At 40.7% G+C, this 15,966-nt stretch overlaps 1 protein-coding gene across 1 annotated transcript; it reads right to left on the bottom strand.

The window, feature by feature from the left end:
• Positions 1 to 1,013: 1,013 nt before the first annotated feature.
• sp8a (sp8 transcription factor a) lies at positions 1,014 to 2,677 on the bottom strand. The gene is made up of 2 exons (XM_057827736.1): positions 2,585 to 2,677; positions 1,014 to 2,308 (listed from the first exon to the last, which is right to left on the bottom strand). Exons 1-2 carry the CDS (start codon positions 2,618 to 2,620, stop codon positions 1,202 to 1,204), a joined length of 1,143 nt encoding a protein of 380 aa, XP_057683719.1. The 5' UTR covers positions 2,621 to 2,677; the 3' UTR covers positions 1,014 to 1,201.
• Positions 2,678 to 15,966: the final 13,289 nt, after the last annotated feature.

Here is a 15,966-nt window from a genome sequence, read left to right as displayed (position 1 = left end):
TTCAAGAGATTCAAATCAGGTTTTTGCACTGAAAACAGTGGCTGCACAGTTTGCGTGTTATTTGGATGCCACCTAGTGGAAGAGTATTGAATTGTTCTGCATGTCACGTTGCTGTCATAAAACAATAGTTTTTAAATTCTAGAGATAACTGAACAACCCAGCAAGTCAATTGGGTGATTTGCTGTAGCATCCCTGATGATCTCTCACGACCAAGTAATGTGACAAGGGATAAATAAGTGTTCAAGTTGGGAATCAGTCGTGTAAAAGTGCACTAAAATTTAGTTCAAATGTAGTCTTCTTGATTTGTTCAAGTTTGCAGAAAATATTTCGACGAACGTGGGTTGGCTGGTTAAAGTATAGTTTTGGTTAAGATTGCTCCAAATAAGCAGCGAAACGAGAAAGGTACGTTTGACCTGTTTTATTGACACCATTGACAAAAATATCTCATTTTTTTGTTTCAACTACAAAATGTGAGGAAATACCCCAAGGTTCATAGGCGGAGTTTGATTTTTTTTCAACATGTTGATGACCCCGAAACGCAGTGTCAGCAATAAAATTAACTTACATGAATATTTATAATAGTAATAAGTTGAAAATGAGAGTTTTTTTTGTTTCCCATCATTCATGAGGGGAATTCCAAATCAGGCTGCTTAGGCTATACTTTTCACCAAGATAGTCATCCATTGGATATGGTACGCCCGCCGGTGTCGTGCTAATGTAGTTACACCAGTCAAAAATTGTATCCCCTAGGCGGAGTCACTGCGCTGCACTGATTTGCTTGATTTGCTAAGGTGGTAGTCACATGATCTGTTTGACCCATTATAAAAACATTTTCATGTTAATTTGTTTCATTTTTGTTGTTTTATTGCTTTACAACTTTTATAGACAATATTTTACCAGAAAATTTTAATTTTAAAATCATATACTGGATAGGGAAGTCAATTATATGCAATGACACTTTTCGGCCACCAGGACGGCCTGACCACCCCCTGAAAATCCGCTTATGCAAAGGTTCACAAACTGACTTTTATAACAGACACTGAATAAACTATACACAGAGGATTTTCATCCAAATGAGTGGGAAAAACTGACATTTTTATTTTTTTAAACAAGTTTACAAACAACATGAGGTAAGCGTGTTTGTTGTGTCATTCATAATAAAGTGCCTTTTGTCCGTAAAAAAAATTCTCTAAGTTGCTGTCTATTTCACCTTGACAGTCACGTGTATCTCCGAAGGCTGCCTAGGACTTTCGCCGACACTGTTGTCAGTGTCACTGTTGCCTTTCCCGGCCTCCTCCTCTCCGTGCGTCCGGGCGTGTTTGCTCAGGTGATCGGAGCGCATGAATCTCTTGCGGCACACGGTACACTCGAAGCGCTTCTCCCCTGTGTGAGTGCGTAGGTGCCTCTGGAGCTCATCCGAGCGATTGAAGCGTTTCCCGCAGAAGAGCCAGTTGCACACGAACGGTCTCTCCCCGGTATGCCAGCGTAGGTGAGCCTTCAGGTGGGACGTCTTGCTGTACACTTTCCCGCAGCCCGGGATGTGGCAATTGTGGGCGGCCCGGCGCCTGGAGCTGGCCTCGGCGTGACCGAGGCTCTCCGCCTCCCGACAGTTGGGGCAGTCGCAGGTGGCTCTGCCAGTGTAGCGACGGGAGGACCGCGAGGATGCGGCCAGGGGGACCACCGGGCTCTTTGCGGGGGAAGCGGCGGGGTTGACCTCCGTGTAGGGTGTTCTGTAGCCGTCGAACATGTGTTGCGTACCGGAGAGGAGTTGCTGAACGGCTCCGGGGCTGTGCTCGGAAGACCCGTACCCGGCAAGAGTGGGTGCCATCCCGGCTTGGCTGGAACTATCCACCCAAGTGGCGCCCACGTCCCACCAAGAGGAAGAAGGCACAGTCCCGACATCCGCCACGGGTTTGAACCACGACTCGTACGGGTGCGGACGCAGCCGCGGGAATATCCCGGCGATAGCTTCCATAGAGGCGGGTAACTTTGTGACAAACACGGAGCGCTGCTCCGACAAACTCGTATCGGACTGCCCGGAGTTCTGGTAAGACGGAAACTCGTTGAGGTTGGTCACTGAGAAAGCGCTGGAGGCATCAGAGAATCCCACCCCGTTACTCCTAGAGGAGACCCCGAGTGAGGTGAGACATGAGGGCGGAACGCTCCTTTTCCACGGGTGGAAGCCCTTTGGGAATCCCATGGGTCCGTCGGTGAGGTCAGTGGTGGTGCAGGTGGAATTTCCCTCGCCGATTCTGCTGCAAGTTGCCGCCAACATGGCCAGAGGGGTGCTGCTCGGCCGGGGGTCCTCCTGTGAGGACATGCTGATACTTTAGAACTGCGTGGGACAGTTTCATTGTCAACTCATTTATAGGTGTCTGCATGCATAAAATAAATAATTGGCGCATTTAACTTTACAAGTGATCAGTTAATGCCCATCAGATATTTTTAATATTAAAAAAAGTTATACATTAAAGCATATGCATGTCTTAAATGAATAAGAAGTCCACTATCAAACAACACAGACTTGTATTTTATCTCCATTTGACGCTTAATTATACTATAATAAAGACAAATGTAAACTTACCCCCAGTAGCGTTGCAGCCATGGTTTGAGCTGTCATGTTTTTGTGTGTCACAGTGCGTGCTGTTTTTGTGTGTCACAGTTTGTGCTTGTCTGCTCTTTTGTACTTGATGCTTCCTCGTGCTTTGGAAGCCTTGATGGCTTGTGGACCAATCAGAGACCAAGACAGGTTGTCTCTTGCTTTTCAAAGCTCTTATATGTTATAAATTTTCGTACAAAAAAAGCAGAGGACCGAAGATGTGGGACTTTAGTCCATGGTAGTCAATGTGTAGTTACAATTCAAGACTTGTCCTACAAGAAGTTAAATGATTGATTGAAATGGCTGAATTATTTTAATATTACATACGTTGACATTTTGAGGTTCAATAATGGCATTCTAAAGGACGTTTACACTGGTTAATGGCAGTGAATTAGCAACATGCAAAAATGCAAGCCTTGGAATGAACGTTTGTGAGGTGGGAGTATGTACAGTGGGGCAAATAAGTATTTAGTCAACCACTAATTGTGCAAGTTCTCCCACTTGAAAATATTAGAGAGGCCTGTAATTGTCAACATGGGTAAACCTCAACCATGAGAGACAGAATGTGAAAAAAAAAAAAAAAAAAAATCACATTGTTTGATTTTTAAATAATTTATTTGCTTCAACACCCTTGCTGATGGAAGGAGATTTTCACTCAAAATCTCTCGATACATGGCACCATTCATTCTTTCCTTTACACAGATCAGTCGTCCTGGTCCTTTTGCAGAAAAATTGCCCCAAAGCATGATGTTTCCACCCCCATGCTTCACAGCGGTGTTTTTCGGATGCAATTCAGTATTCTTTCTCATCCAAACACGAGAACCTGTGTTTCTACCAAAAAGTTCTATTTTGGTTTCATCTGACCATAACACATTCTCCCAGTCCTCTTCTGGATCATCCAAATGCTCTCTAGCGAACCGCAGACGGGCATGGACGTGTACTTTCTTCAGCAGGGGGACACGTCTGGCAGTGCAGGATTTGAATCCCTGGCGGCGCATTGTGTTACTGAAGCCTTTGTTACTGTGGTCCCAGCTCTCTGTGGGTCATTCACTAGCCCCCCCCCCCCACCATGTGGTTCTGGGATTTTTACTCACCGTTCTTGTTATCATTTTGACGCCACGGGGTGAGATCTTTCATGGAGGCCCAGATCGAGGGAGATTATCAGTGGTCTTGTATATCTTCCATTTTGTAATGCTTCCACAGTTGATTTCTTTACACAAAGCGTTTTACCTATTGCAGATTCAGTCTTCCCAGCCTGGTGCAGGTCTGCAATTTTGTCTCTGGTGTGCTTCGACAGCTCTTTGGTCTTGGCCATAGTGGAGTTTGGAGTGTGACTGACTGAAGTTGTGGACAGGTGTCTTTTATACCAATAATGAGTTAAAACAGGTGCCATTAATACAGGTAACGAGGGGAGCCTCGTTAGACCTCGTTAGAAGAAGTTAGACCTCTTTGACAGCCAGAAATCTTGCTTGTTTGTAGGGGACCAAATACTTACTTTCCACTCTAATTTGGAAATAAATTCTTTAAAAAACAAACAATGTGATTTTCTGTTTTTTTTCTCCTCCACATTCTGTCACTCATGGTTGAGATTTACCCATGTTGACAATTACAGCCCTCTCTAATCTTTTCAAGTAGGAGTACTTGCACAATTGGTGGTTGACTAAATTCTTATTTGCCCCACTGTATATGCATCACTCAATATAGTTAATGCTTTAACTTTAACCACCAGAGCTAAAGCTTTAACTCTGACAGCACTATTTTTGTATTTCCCAGAAATCATTTGTTAAAACTCTCAATTACTTGAAAGCACTACATACTATGTGAAAATTTACTTTCATAAAAGAGCACAACTAGACTACAACCACAAATTGATTCTCTGAATTTACCAACCTATTTTTGAATGCGCGTAGTTTTTCCCACACCCAACAAACAACTAAATAAGTTCCGATCAACTGCACGCGTCACATTAGCAAACCTGTGAAGTGGCCTGGATCAACATGTCAAGAAAGACAAGTGGATTTTCAAGACAAATGCTTGTAAAGATGTTTAAGCCCCGCAGATGGAGAGGACGAACCGGCCCATCCCATCCTGTCCCTGGGGCGGATCACTCAGCACCGGGGGAAGGGATGGGGAACCGATTGCACTGCCTCTGCAATTTCACGTCATTCAACAAAACAAATGTCAGTTTCCTCCCACGAAAACACCTCTTCCTGTGCGTCATCCTATTCTGATCAATCATGGGAAATTATCAATCACAATTTCGACAGCAGCGGAATCAGTAACGCGGTGTGTTATAATTGTCATCTTTTTATGCCTCATAATAGTCCATAATAATAATAATTAGTGAATTTGTATTTTTTATTTTTTTCATAGTTGTACACTTTAGTTGAGAGTAAAACTAGATTACAGTGTGCAATATGTAAATGCACTGTACATGAATGTGAAGTAGGCACTTTAACAGTGAATTAAAGCAGGAATTTTCTCATGGTGCTGTGTCGACAGATGAGGTGACATCCTTGACCCTCTCGCAAGTCTCTTAAAAATTAGATTCCCTACTAATGAAACTACATGTAAATTAGAAGTAGATTTGCTACGGCTCAGCAAAATCATTCTCATGCTACAGCCAAATGTTTCATTTACATGCCAAAGTCAAGAAAAACCCGAGATAATTTTTCTGTTTGTTATTTTTGTTTCTATGGCGCTCTTTCTTTGTCTAGCTTGCCAAGTAGCTTTTGTTCAATGCGTAATTGTGTATAATTGTGTGAGTGGTTAACCGAGATGGAAAGTTGTTCATAGTAAATGCGGAAGAAAGGAAATCTCTCATCACGAACCTGAAATGCTGTCCATCAGCTCAGCAGACATGTTAATTACAAGAAGCTGTGAAGGCGCATCCTGGCACAGTGCACACCTTAAATCGCTTTTGTTTTGTGGAAATGATTGGTTTTGAGTGAATCTGTTTCGATGCCCTTTAAAGAAAAACTGATTTCCGTCGGAAGTCAACTGAAGAACTTTATTTCAATTACCGTATTTTTCAGAACACAAGACACTACTTTTTTCCCTCCCTTTGAACTCTGTCTAATTTAAAGGCTAGCTAGCAACATGATTCCGTGTTGAATTCATTTACTTTGCTTAGCGGCTTGCTGAGTCATGTTGAAGTTGCTAATTTAATTGCAGAGTCTCTACACACTACCGCAAATGTTCCATCATCTAACAACACTTAATTTAAGAGTGGTAACGGCAAAGTCTATTGCCACACGCATCTTTAGCTTCGTTGGTCAGATAACATTGCTAAGTTTCTAAAAAGGCAAGTTATTTATTTTTTTATAATTGTCTCAAGCTAGCCTAATAGACACGTCACAAAATCGCGTGGATTAAAGAAAGTAAAGCATGTGCAGATGTACAAGCATAGACTTCATAATATAATTGACAAGGCGCGGGGTTCGATAAATAGGGGGGCTGCATTGTTGGCGAGGCCGTCAAAGCTGATCGAGTGGAATCACAAAGAGCTTTTTTCGTTGAAAATTCTTGTGAATAAATGTTTAAATCCCTGAATTCCTTATAGATATGGACGTAAAACAGTCTCGATTCTTGGTTAAAAGCAAAAAAAAAAAAAAAACAGTGCAGTTAGGATTCATTTTACGTAAATATGTCGAAGTATGATACTAGTCTGTCAGTCAGTGTAGCAGCCGCCATATGTAAACAGCGCTTTTCCGGTGAAAATTCTTGTGAATAAATGCTTAAATACCTGAATTTTCTGAATTTTTCTCAATTCTCGGTTGAAAGCAAAAAAACAAAAAACAAAAAAAACAAAACAAAAAAAAAAAAAACACAAAAAACGTGCAGGTAGCATTTATTTTACGTAAATATACTGAATGTGCGGCTCGTCTTTAAGTTCACTGTGGCGCCGCCTTACCACAACAAAGAGCTTTTTATGTGAAATTCTCGTGAATAAATGCTTAAATCCCTGAATTCTTTATAGATATGGACGTAAAACAGTCTCGATTCTAGGTTAAAAGCGAAAAAAAAAAAAAAAAAAACGTGCAGTTAGCATTTATTTCACGTAAATATGTCGAATATGCGGCTCGTCTCTAAGTTCACTGTGACGCCGCCTTAACACAACAAAGCTTTTTACGTTGAAATTCTTGTGAATAAATGCTTAAATCCCTGAATTATTTATAGATATGGATGTAAAATAGTCTCGAGTCTTGGTTTAAAGCAAAAAAAAAAAAAAAACATGCAGGTAGCATTTATTTATACGTAAATATTGCGAACAATGATGCCAATGCCTTAGCGGCTAATTTCTCCATTTTTTTTCACATTTTAAAAATGCATGCATGGTACGAAAAATAATAATTCCCTTGAATCCTCGAACAAATCACTGCTGAGACAATGCTTCCTGTTTGTATATGGTACAGCTTTCGTACTTTTTGAACCGAAATCCACCGTTAGTTCACTGCGTGCGTGTTTGTGAATAGCTCCTCTTGATGTGGGCGGCCCCGCTGGAAGAAGTGCATGGCCAAGCTGACCCGTCAATAATGATGATGTCTATGGTACAAGAAATAAGCGCCAACATTAAAATGGAGGTCTGTGACGTGGCTGTCCATGGATTCATGTTGAAACTCTTGAGCTATGGAAGTAGCGGAGTGCTTGCACAGACGTCTAGGACTTTCATGTCGTTTTGTGGAGCATTGGCAGCACTACTTTATCGCACGAATTCACCTGTTGCTAAGAAACGTCATCAGCGCTCGCCCGAATTCAGATTTGGGAGACTTGAGAGTTTAGGCCGCAGCTACATTCTGGAAAAATGTGGCCCTAATTGGATTTAAAATCACATATGAAAGTGATCTCGATCAAATTTGAAATGGCCCACTTCTAAGCGACTTGTCCCGTTCACACTGTCAAGTTAATGCCTCAATCAAGTCGGAAAAACACAAAAAGATGGTATGACCCTAGCCCAGGGGTCTGCAAGTCCAGTCCTCAAGAGCCGCTATCCAGCTTGTTTTCCATGTCTCCCTCCTTTTACACCCCTGAATCAAGTGATCCGCTAATCAGCTAGCTCTGCAGGAGCCTGATAACGATCCCGATTATTTGATTCAGGTGTGTTAAAGGAGGGTGACATGTAAAACAAGCTGGATAGCGGCTCTCGAGGACCGGACTTTCAGACCCATGCCCTAGCCTAACAGAACAACAATTTAAGGTTAACCACTATACAAAGATTGCTAGGACGATGTTGCTATACTAGCATACAGTTAGTCAAAATTGTTAGGCACTATGGGGATTTAATTTTAGATATCGGCTACCTCTAATTCTTTTTGCCATTACAGAAGAACAAGTTAAGGTTAGCTATGAGTGGTTCGACAGATTACAAAAGCACAGATATCCACCGTGCCCTACGACAAAACAGCTATGCTAGGGCTTGCACTAATAGCCGCCAACTCCAAATTCATCTAGCACTATGGGGATTTCAAGTAGGCTTTTGCGCAGCAAGCTAAGTCAAGGTAAATTCCTCCTAATCGTAGCGACCTAGTTTTTAAAGTTACCGTAAGTGCTTTTGTGGTTTCAGACTGGCAGTAAACCCAAGAGTGGGACTTATGAAACTGTTTGGGAGGCAGCATATGAATGTGGACGCGACTGGGTGTGTTGATTATGTATTCAACCAAAAACATTTCAACATCAAAACACGGTCACCTGCTATTTGCTGTATAGTTAGGATGGTTTATGTCTTTCTTTTTTTCTTAAATTTTATGAAATTTAGGTGATCTGGCTAATAAATGTTTTGTCATGTTCAGCCACTTGTCTTTTGACTGAGTCATCCCCTTCTAATTGTCCCAGCAGGGGCATCTAAGCAAAATGGCTGACCCCCAATTGCAAAAGGATCCTGCTACCGCCAACAAAAGAGGTAAGCAAAACACCAAGGAGAAATAAAATACTTGCGCCATCAAGTCTCCCCCCCCCACGAGATGCGCCAGATCTTTATTTCACTCTTTTCTTCTCGGTATTTTCTGTCTGAGTGGCCACAAAGTAAGCGGGGAGCGCACGACAATCTTTTTTTGTCGACGTGTGATGGCGCGTGATAATGCGGTCATTATCACGGCAAAAGGAACAGGTTGGGGGCTCAGACAGGGTTTCATTAGGAGGGAGCGCACACACTTTCAGTGTGGGAAAAGAATGTGAGGAAGGGCCGGACATCTGTTTGGGTGGCACGAGAGGATGGGATCAGATTAGAGGTAAAATGGCCTACTGTAAAGACCACTAAATAATTTGCAGGTATTACATTTCGGTTAATCTTTTTTTTTTTAATTTAACATCAATTTTGTGGATGTCTATCACAGACAATGGCAGTCAATGAGTTAAAAGCAATGATAATGTCAAAATAGTGTTATCGGAGTTGAATTTTTAACTCTGGAGGAAGTTAAAATTTTAACTATATTTTCTACATATTATTTTCTAAATGATTTATGAAGAAACTCTAACCTCAGAAACATTCACTCCAGGGTTTACTACTTCCTGATTTAACATGCCACTGCTACAAAATGCGTTCATAAATCTTGCCAGTTAAACTTATGCTGTATATTAAATAAAGGAGAAAAACAGCAAACATTATAATTATTATTATTTGGTTGTTTTGCAATTTTGAAAAAGTTTTTTTAATCATTCAATTTAGATTTTTCATCTTACTTATTTTTGATTACCGTAATTTTCGGACTATAATCCGCTACTTTTTCCCCTCAGTTTGAATCATGCAGCTTATAGTCCATTCATTCATTCATTCATTTTCTAGTGCAACTTATTTGTTGATTTATTGGGTTAATAGGTAACACTATTTGACAGCGGCATCATAAGACTGCCATAAGACCGTCATGATTATGACATGACACTATCATGGACATTAATGAATGCTTACGACTGATGTCAGCCGGCAAATTATGACATTAACTCCATTTATGTCTAGCTGGGATCTTTTACATCCATTCAAAGTGAGATAATTTGCCGGATGACACAAAATGACATCTGCCATAAGCATTCATCAATGCTCATGACAGTGTCATATCATAATTATGAATGTCAAATGGTCTTATGGTGCCACTGTCAAAGTGTGACCAAATACCATAACGAGCAATTAATGAAACAACTGAAACAGCAACTGAAGAAATAATTAGCACAGAAGAGTTTTAATTGTTATTTACATCTGTAGAGCTGCAATGCATGCTAGGAGGTATGTTGGACAACAACAGTGATGGCAGCACGTGGCAGCAGAGGTTGACTGTCTCCCCCAAAGGAGCGGTGATGGCCAAATAAAGCTTCTTGAAGCAATGAAGCTTTGCAGCCAATTGGTTTAAAGCTTCATGGTGGTTCATTAGGTCTTATGACTGCCTTATGATGCTGCTGTCAAATAAAGTGTTACGGTTATCTTTTGGTGTAAATATCCCATAATTCGGGGAGGACAGCTGCAGTTTATAGTCCAGTGCGGCTTGTCTATGAACAAATGCCTTTTTCATGTCAAATTTGGTGGGTGGCGGCTTATACTCAGGTGCGCCTTATAGTCAGAAAATTACGGTAATTTTTTTCCAATTTAAAAAAAACTCAATTTTTAAATATAAAAATAATTAGAATGATTATTATTTAAAGATTAAAAAGGAGAAAACAGTAAATATTCTCAGACTGTCTCCTGGAACAGGTCAAATGTAATTTACACTGTTAAATCTGCAGAATACCATAAGTCAAAGCCCTTTGAATGAAATTACGGAAGACTTTGTTATATCGGCAAATATTGTATCGTTATCAAACTAATTACTGATTTAGATATACATTAGCAACTGTATGCATATAGTGTTGTCAAAGTTAAAGCTTTAACTCAATTAACAACCTTGCCAAAAGTTTCTTCTTAGATTTTCAGAACTGTAAATAATACTCAACAGTTTGACAGTAAAAGTCAGACGAAGATAAAAAAATAATCATTTTTATCGCAGCAACGGTAATGAGCTGCTCCACTTGCCTTAAGAAAATGTCCAATGTTAAGTGAAGAGGCCGTGAGTCAAAGTGACAAAATAATTAAAGGGGGAGGTTGACCTTTGTGGTCAGTTTTTTTGGGTGGGGGTGGAGCAAAATCATATAAATTTTTGGTTAAATTAACTTTTTCATTGGTTTAAAAAAAAAAAAAAAATCGTTACACTTCTGAATTAGACTGTTAGCCATGATTCATGTTGAAATTGCGCTAATTTTTCTCTCATTTCCAAAATGAAACTATTCAGCTGCTCTTTTGTATGCAGTCTGAGGTATTCAACGAAGGGAGGATGTGCAAAGCCAACCCTGTTATTAGGGACTACTTCACCCAGCTGGTTATCGCACATTCAAGCAATTCAGCGTTTGTGACACAAAATGGAGGAAGTGAGGATGAAAGGAAGAGAAGATAATGAGCTTTTGGGGGGAGCTCTTGAGTTGGTATTTTATTTTTAAAGCTTGTGTGGTTTAGTCCTCCCTCAATACTGATAATGTTCAGAAATCACATTTCACATTGCTCTGCTTTCTTGATTAAATCCCATTCTGACCATGATCTCTGTTCTCCTCGCCAATAATGCTCTTCATCCCTCACCACACACCAACTGTGAGATTAATTTGTGCTTTTTCATTTTTCATGTTCTCCGACTTCTCTAGGTTAACATGTGTTCATGTGTGGAAGCGTGGGTGTTTCTTTTGATTGATGCCTACTAGCTAGGAAGATAATCATATACTTCTAGATGCCATTATTTACTCTTCTTCATTTTTTTTAAAAACATTGCTAGCTCAGCATTTTTAGCGTGTCGAGTTTTTGAAGAAAATCAAGTTAACACAATGCTAGTTATGTTAGTCTGGGATTTTACATAAACATACACTATGGCAGCAATAGTTCTTCATAGACCGCATGGCGTCAAGCTCAGCCAAGCCAGCAAGTCATGTCATGTTTTTCACTCAATTACAAACACACAATTTAGCACACTTACCTGGGTTCTTGATGGTGTGCTGCACATAGCATCGTTGGAAATGTCTTCCACAAGTCATATAGTGGAGCAGTCTTCAAAGCTAGATAGTGGGCTGGTGTGCACTCATACACCGACTTAAAATAGTGCTGGTACATGCCCGTTTATGTCTGAAAGTGACAAGTTTGGCCCTTTTGAGCATATCTTTTGGTGTTCAGTTGTCTGAAAACAAGACAGACTAAACTAAGTGATAGTAATAGTCATATTCAGTATGTTATGAGGTGCTATAGAGGCCAGAAATAACATTTTATGGATTTCTCAGAATCACATACAAAGTAAGAATGAGTTATATAACTCATTACCTGCTATTTGACAATGAGAGACATCCAAATCATTTAAACGGCCATTTCATTTACACACAAAGTAAATTGATATACAGTATTCACCAAAGGATTTTGTTTGAGGTCTTTACTTTGTGTCCATTATTTTGTAGGCTTTTTTACTCAAGTACACATTGAACTAGATCCCAACAGCATTTTGCTGATGAGGTCACCGTTCAAGCCAGAGTTCAATCAAAGTTCAGAGTACCTGCAGGCATCTCCTGTATTGTCGTGGGTGGTCAAGGTACTCTCATGCATCACTACAGGGTGAGTCGTTCAGTCATTTGCTTGCTCCCATTGTCATCCGTGTACAAGCACGCACACTGATGGAAGACGCCCCACCTGTTGAACATTACAAGATGAACACGCGTAGTCACCTTAATGCACGTCGTAAATACCTGTCTTCTTCACAGACGCCACTGGATGCATTCTGCAAATTCTCAGCATCCGGAATAATTTATCTGACGCCAATGCCATGATGTTTTTCTTTCACACAAGCACCAACCAGAATTGTTTTTTCCAACAACTAAACAACAAAAACAGAGGAGAACACTCAGAGAGTAAACTTCCGACTAAGTAGCCAAATTCAAATTATCGCCATATTTGGTGGACTGGCTCAAAATGTCATCACTCTCTTTTCTGATATCACCTACTTTACAAATTGAATTATATAGGCTAATAGACAATATATATCGCAAAATTCCTTTTCTGACTTTTGCAATCGTTGACCTCATTCCCCCAATATTTATTCACCTCATCGGTTTCATATCACAAACATATCCTGCAACTTTGACAGTCTCTTTATTTACTCGAGTTGAACACAAACATACAAACAAACAGACTGACATCCGGAAAATACTACTGATAGGAAACTATTACCTACTCCCGGAGGTAAAAATAAAATGAAAAATTGAATTCACACAAAAAAACTGAGATGCTGTCACACATTATACTGAAAAGCTCTCATGTAACACACTGAATTACAGGTTCTTTTTCTACTTCATACCGACAGGAGGACGCCATCTCGTTAATCCACTCATAATTGTGCTCTTGCCAACTTTCAAACAAGCCAATTCAGTGAGTGAGTGAATGGTGAGTAGCGCACACAAACACACACACGCAAGAGAAGCATGTGCCAATACTTATGTCAGTCATAAATCTCTTGTCCTTAACAACCTTACCTTAGTAGACAACCTGACGCCACTGCTTCTCGTGACAAATACACGCTCCCTCCACGAGTGTCTGTAAAAAGATCGAGGACACATAAGAAAAAAATTACTCTCAAACATACACTATATACTAGTCCTTCTCAAAAAAATTAAAATATTATGATAAAGTTCATTATTTTCTGTAATGCACTGATAAACATTAGACTTTCATATATTTTAGACTCATTACACACAACCACAACTGAAGTAGTTCAAGCCTTTTATTGTTTTAATACTGATGATTTTGGCAAAAAAGTAAAGAAAAACCAAAAATCCCTATCTCTAAAAATTAGCATATTTCATTCGACCAATGCAAAAAAGGTTTTTTTATTACAAAAAAAAGTCAGCCTTCAATTAATTATATCAGCTATGCACTCAATTCTTAGTCGGGAATCCTTTTGCAGAAATGACTGCTTCAATGCGGCGTGGCATTGAGGCAATCAGCCTGTGGCACTGCTGAGGTGTTACGGAAGCCCAGGATGCTTTGATAGCAGCCTTAAGCTCATCCACTGTGTTGGGTCTGGTGTCTCTCAACTTCCTCTTCACGATATCCCACAGATTCTCTATGGGGTTCAGGTCAGGAGAGTTGGCAGGCCAATTGAGCACAGTAATGCCATGGTCAGTAAACCATTTACCACTGGTTTTGGCACTGTGAGCAGGTGCCAAGTCGTGCTGAAATATGAAATCTTCATGTCCATAAAGCTTTTCAGCAGATGGAAGCATGAAGTGTGCAAAATCTCCTGATAGCTAGCTGCATTGACCCTGCCCTTGATAAAACACAGTAGACCAACACCAGCAGCTGACATGGCACCCCAGACCATCACTGACTGTGGGTACATGACACTGGAATTCAGGCATTTTGGCATTTCCTTCTCCGCAGTCTTCATCCAAACTCTGGCACCTTGATTTCCGAATGACATGCAAAATTTGCTTTCATCAGAAAAAAGTACTTTGGACCACTGAGCCACAGTTCAGTGCTGCTTCTCTGTAGCCCAGGTCAGGCGCTTCTGCCGCTGTTTCACACACGCCTGTGCACGGTGGTTCTGGATGTTTCTACTCCAGACTCAGTCCACAGTTTCTGCAGGTCCCCCAAGGTCTGGAATCGGCCCTTCTCCACAATCTTTCTCAGGGTGCGGTCACCTCTTCTGGTTGTGCAGCGTTTCCTGTCACACTTTTCCTTCCCACAGACTTCCCACTGAGGTGCCTTGATACAGCACTCTGGGAACAGCCCATTCGCTCAGAAATTTCTTTCTGTGTCTTAGCCTCTTGCTTGAGGGTGTCAATGATGGCCTTCTGAACAGCAGTCAGGTCGGCAGTCTTGCCCATGATTGCGGTTTTGAGTGGTGAACCAGGCTGGGAGTTTTAAAAAGCCTTAGGAACATTTCGCAGGGGTTTTGAGTTAATTCGTTGATTCAGATGATTAGGTTAGTAGCTTCTCTCGAGTACCTTTTCATGATATGCAAATTTTTTGAGATAGGGATTTTTGTTTTTTCTTGACTTTTTTGCCAAAATCATCAAAATTAAAACAATAAGAGGCTTGAACTACTTTAGTTGTGTGTAATGATTCTAAAATATATGAAAGTCTAATGTTTATCAGTATATTACAGAAAATAATTAACTTTATGACAATATGCTAATTTTTTGAGAAGGACTAGTATGCACACCAATTCAAGCGTGGGCAAACTATTCCACAAAGGGCCGCAGTGGGTTTTGTTGCAAACCATCAAGAGGAAACCTTTTCACCTACCTGGTGTCTTAAAAGTTCAATCAGTTGTTGCAGTCAGGTGCTTCTTGTTTCCCCGGTCCCCTCATTGGCTAAACTGCCTGCGCTGGATCAGTTGTATCAAAGACCAGCACCTACTGCGGCCCTTGAGGACCGGTTTGCCCACCCCTGCACTAACTCGTACAGTCGCCATAACATCGAACGCTGTAGTAGAGTTCTGTACAGTACTAGTGTTGCGTTATTGACAATTACAAATTGAAGATCACGACTACTGTAACTTGAGAAATTAATCATAGTTGTGATGACATGATTACAATCATAATTGTAGGTAAACTCATGTGTGATTGTTTTTAACATCAACACCTATGCAGTACTGATGGAATACAGTACTGTATAGCTTGTGTATGACGCTCCCTTGTGGTGTAATGCGTGAACAACACATTCTCAATTTTCTGAATTTGCAGAGGAGTCTCATATTTAATCTAAATAATTGTTTTTTTCCAATGGAGACACAGATTGAAAATGGCAAATGCATGCTGATTGTTGACATTATACTATCTCAAATGCACAGTATGGAATCATTTGGCATGGGCGACACCCCTTTTGTTCTAGACCAACCCTCGTTGCCTAGCAACCTTGGCCCGGGGGCGGGGGCACTTGGCTGGCTGCTACGCTGCAGTGATGAAGCGTGTTCTTGTGTAAAGAAAATAAAATCAGTCAATTATTGATATTTTTGGACTTTGAATTTCAAGTTCAAATACGATGGCTTGCCAAGTCAATTATGTCGTGTTTTGCTTGACAATATGCCTTTTAATGACAAATATATCCAATTTAAAACGAGTTGAATAAGTACAGAGACGTGGATTGGCGTCCAATCATGAGAAAATATTATTTTGAGCCTACACGCCGTTGTTCGCACGCCTCTTAACATAACAGTCACCGCCCTCCTTGCGCTCTCACAGCAACCTAAAACGAGCAGCAGTCCGGCTAGACTTCCCGGGGCGTCATGGGAAATGTAGTCCTGCCAACCCAATAGCGTCGGAGGAGGTGAGGCTTGTGCAAAATACAACTCCCATCTGAACCCTCGCACGCCAAACCC

Source organism: Corythoichthys intestinalis, chromosome 22 (genome assembly GCF_030265065.1).
Source record: "Corythoichthys intestinalis isolate RoL2023-P3 chromosome 22, ASM3026506v1, whole genome shotgun sequence".
Classification (NCBI taxonomy): Eukaryota; Metazoa; Chordata; class Actinopteri; order Syngnathiformes; family Syngnathidae; genus Corythoichthys; species Corythoichthys intestinalis.
The sequence above is the reverse complement of the archived record's forward strand: the minus strand, read 5'-3'. Positions and strand labels throughout refer to the sequence as shown.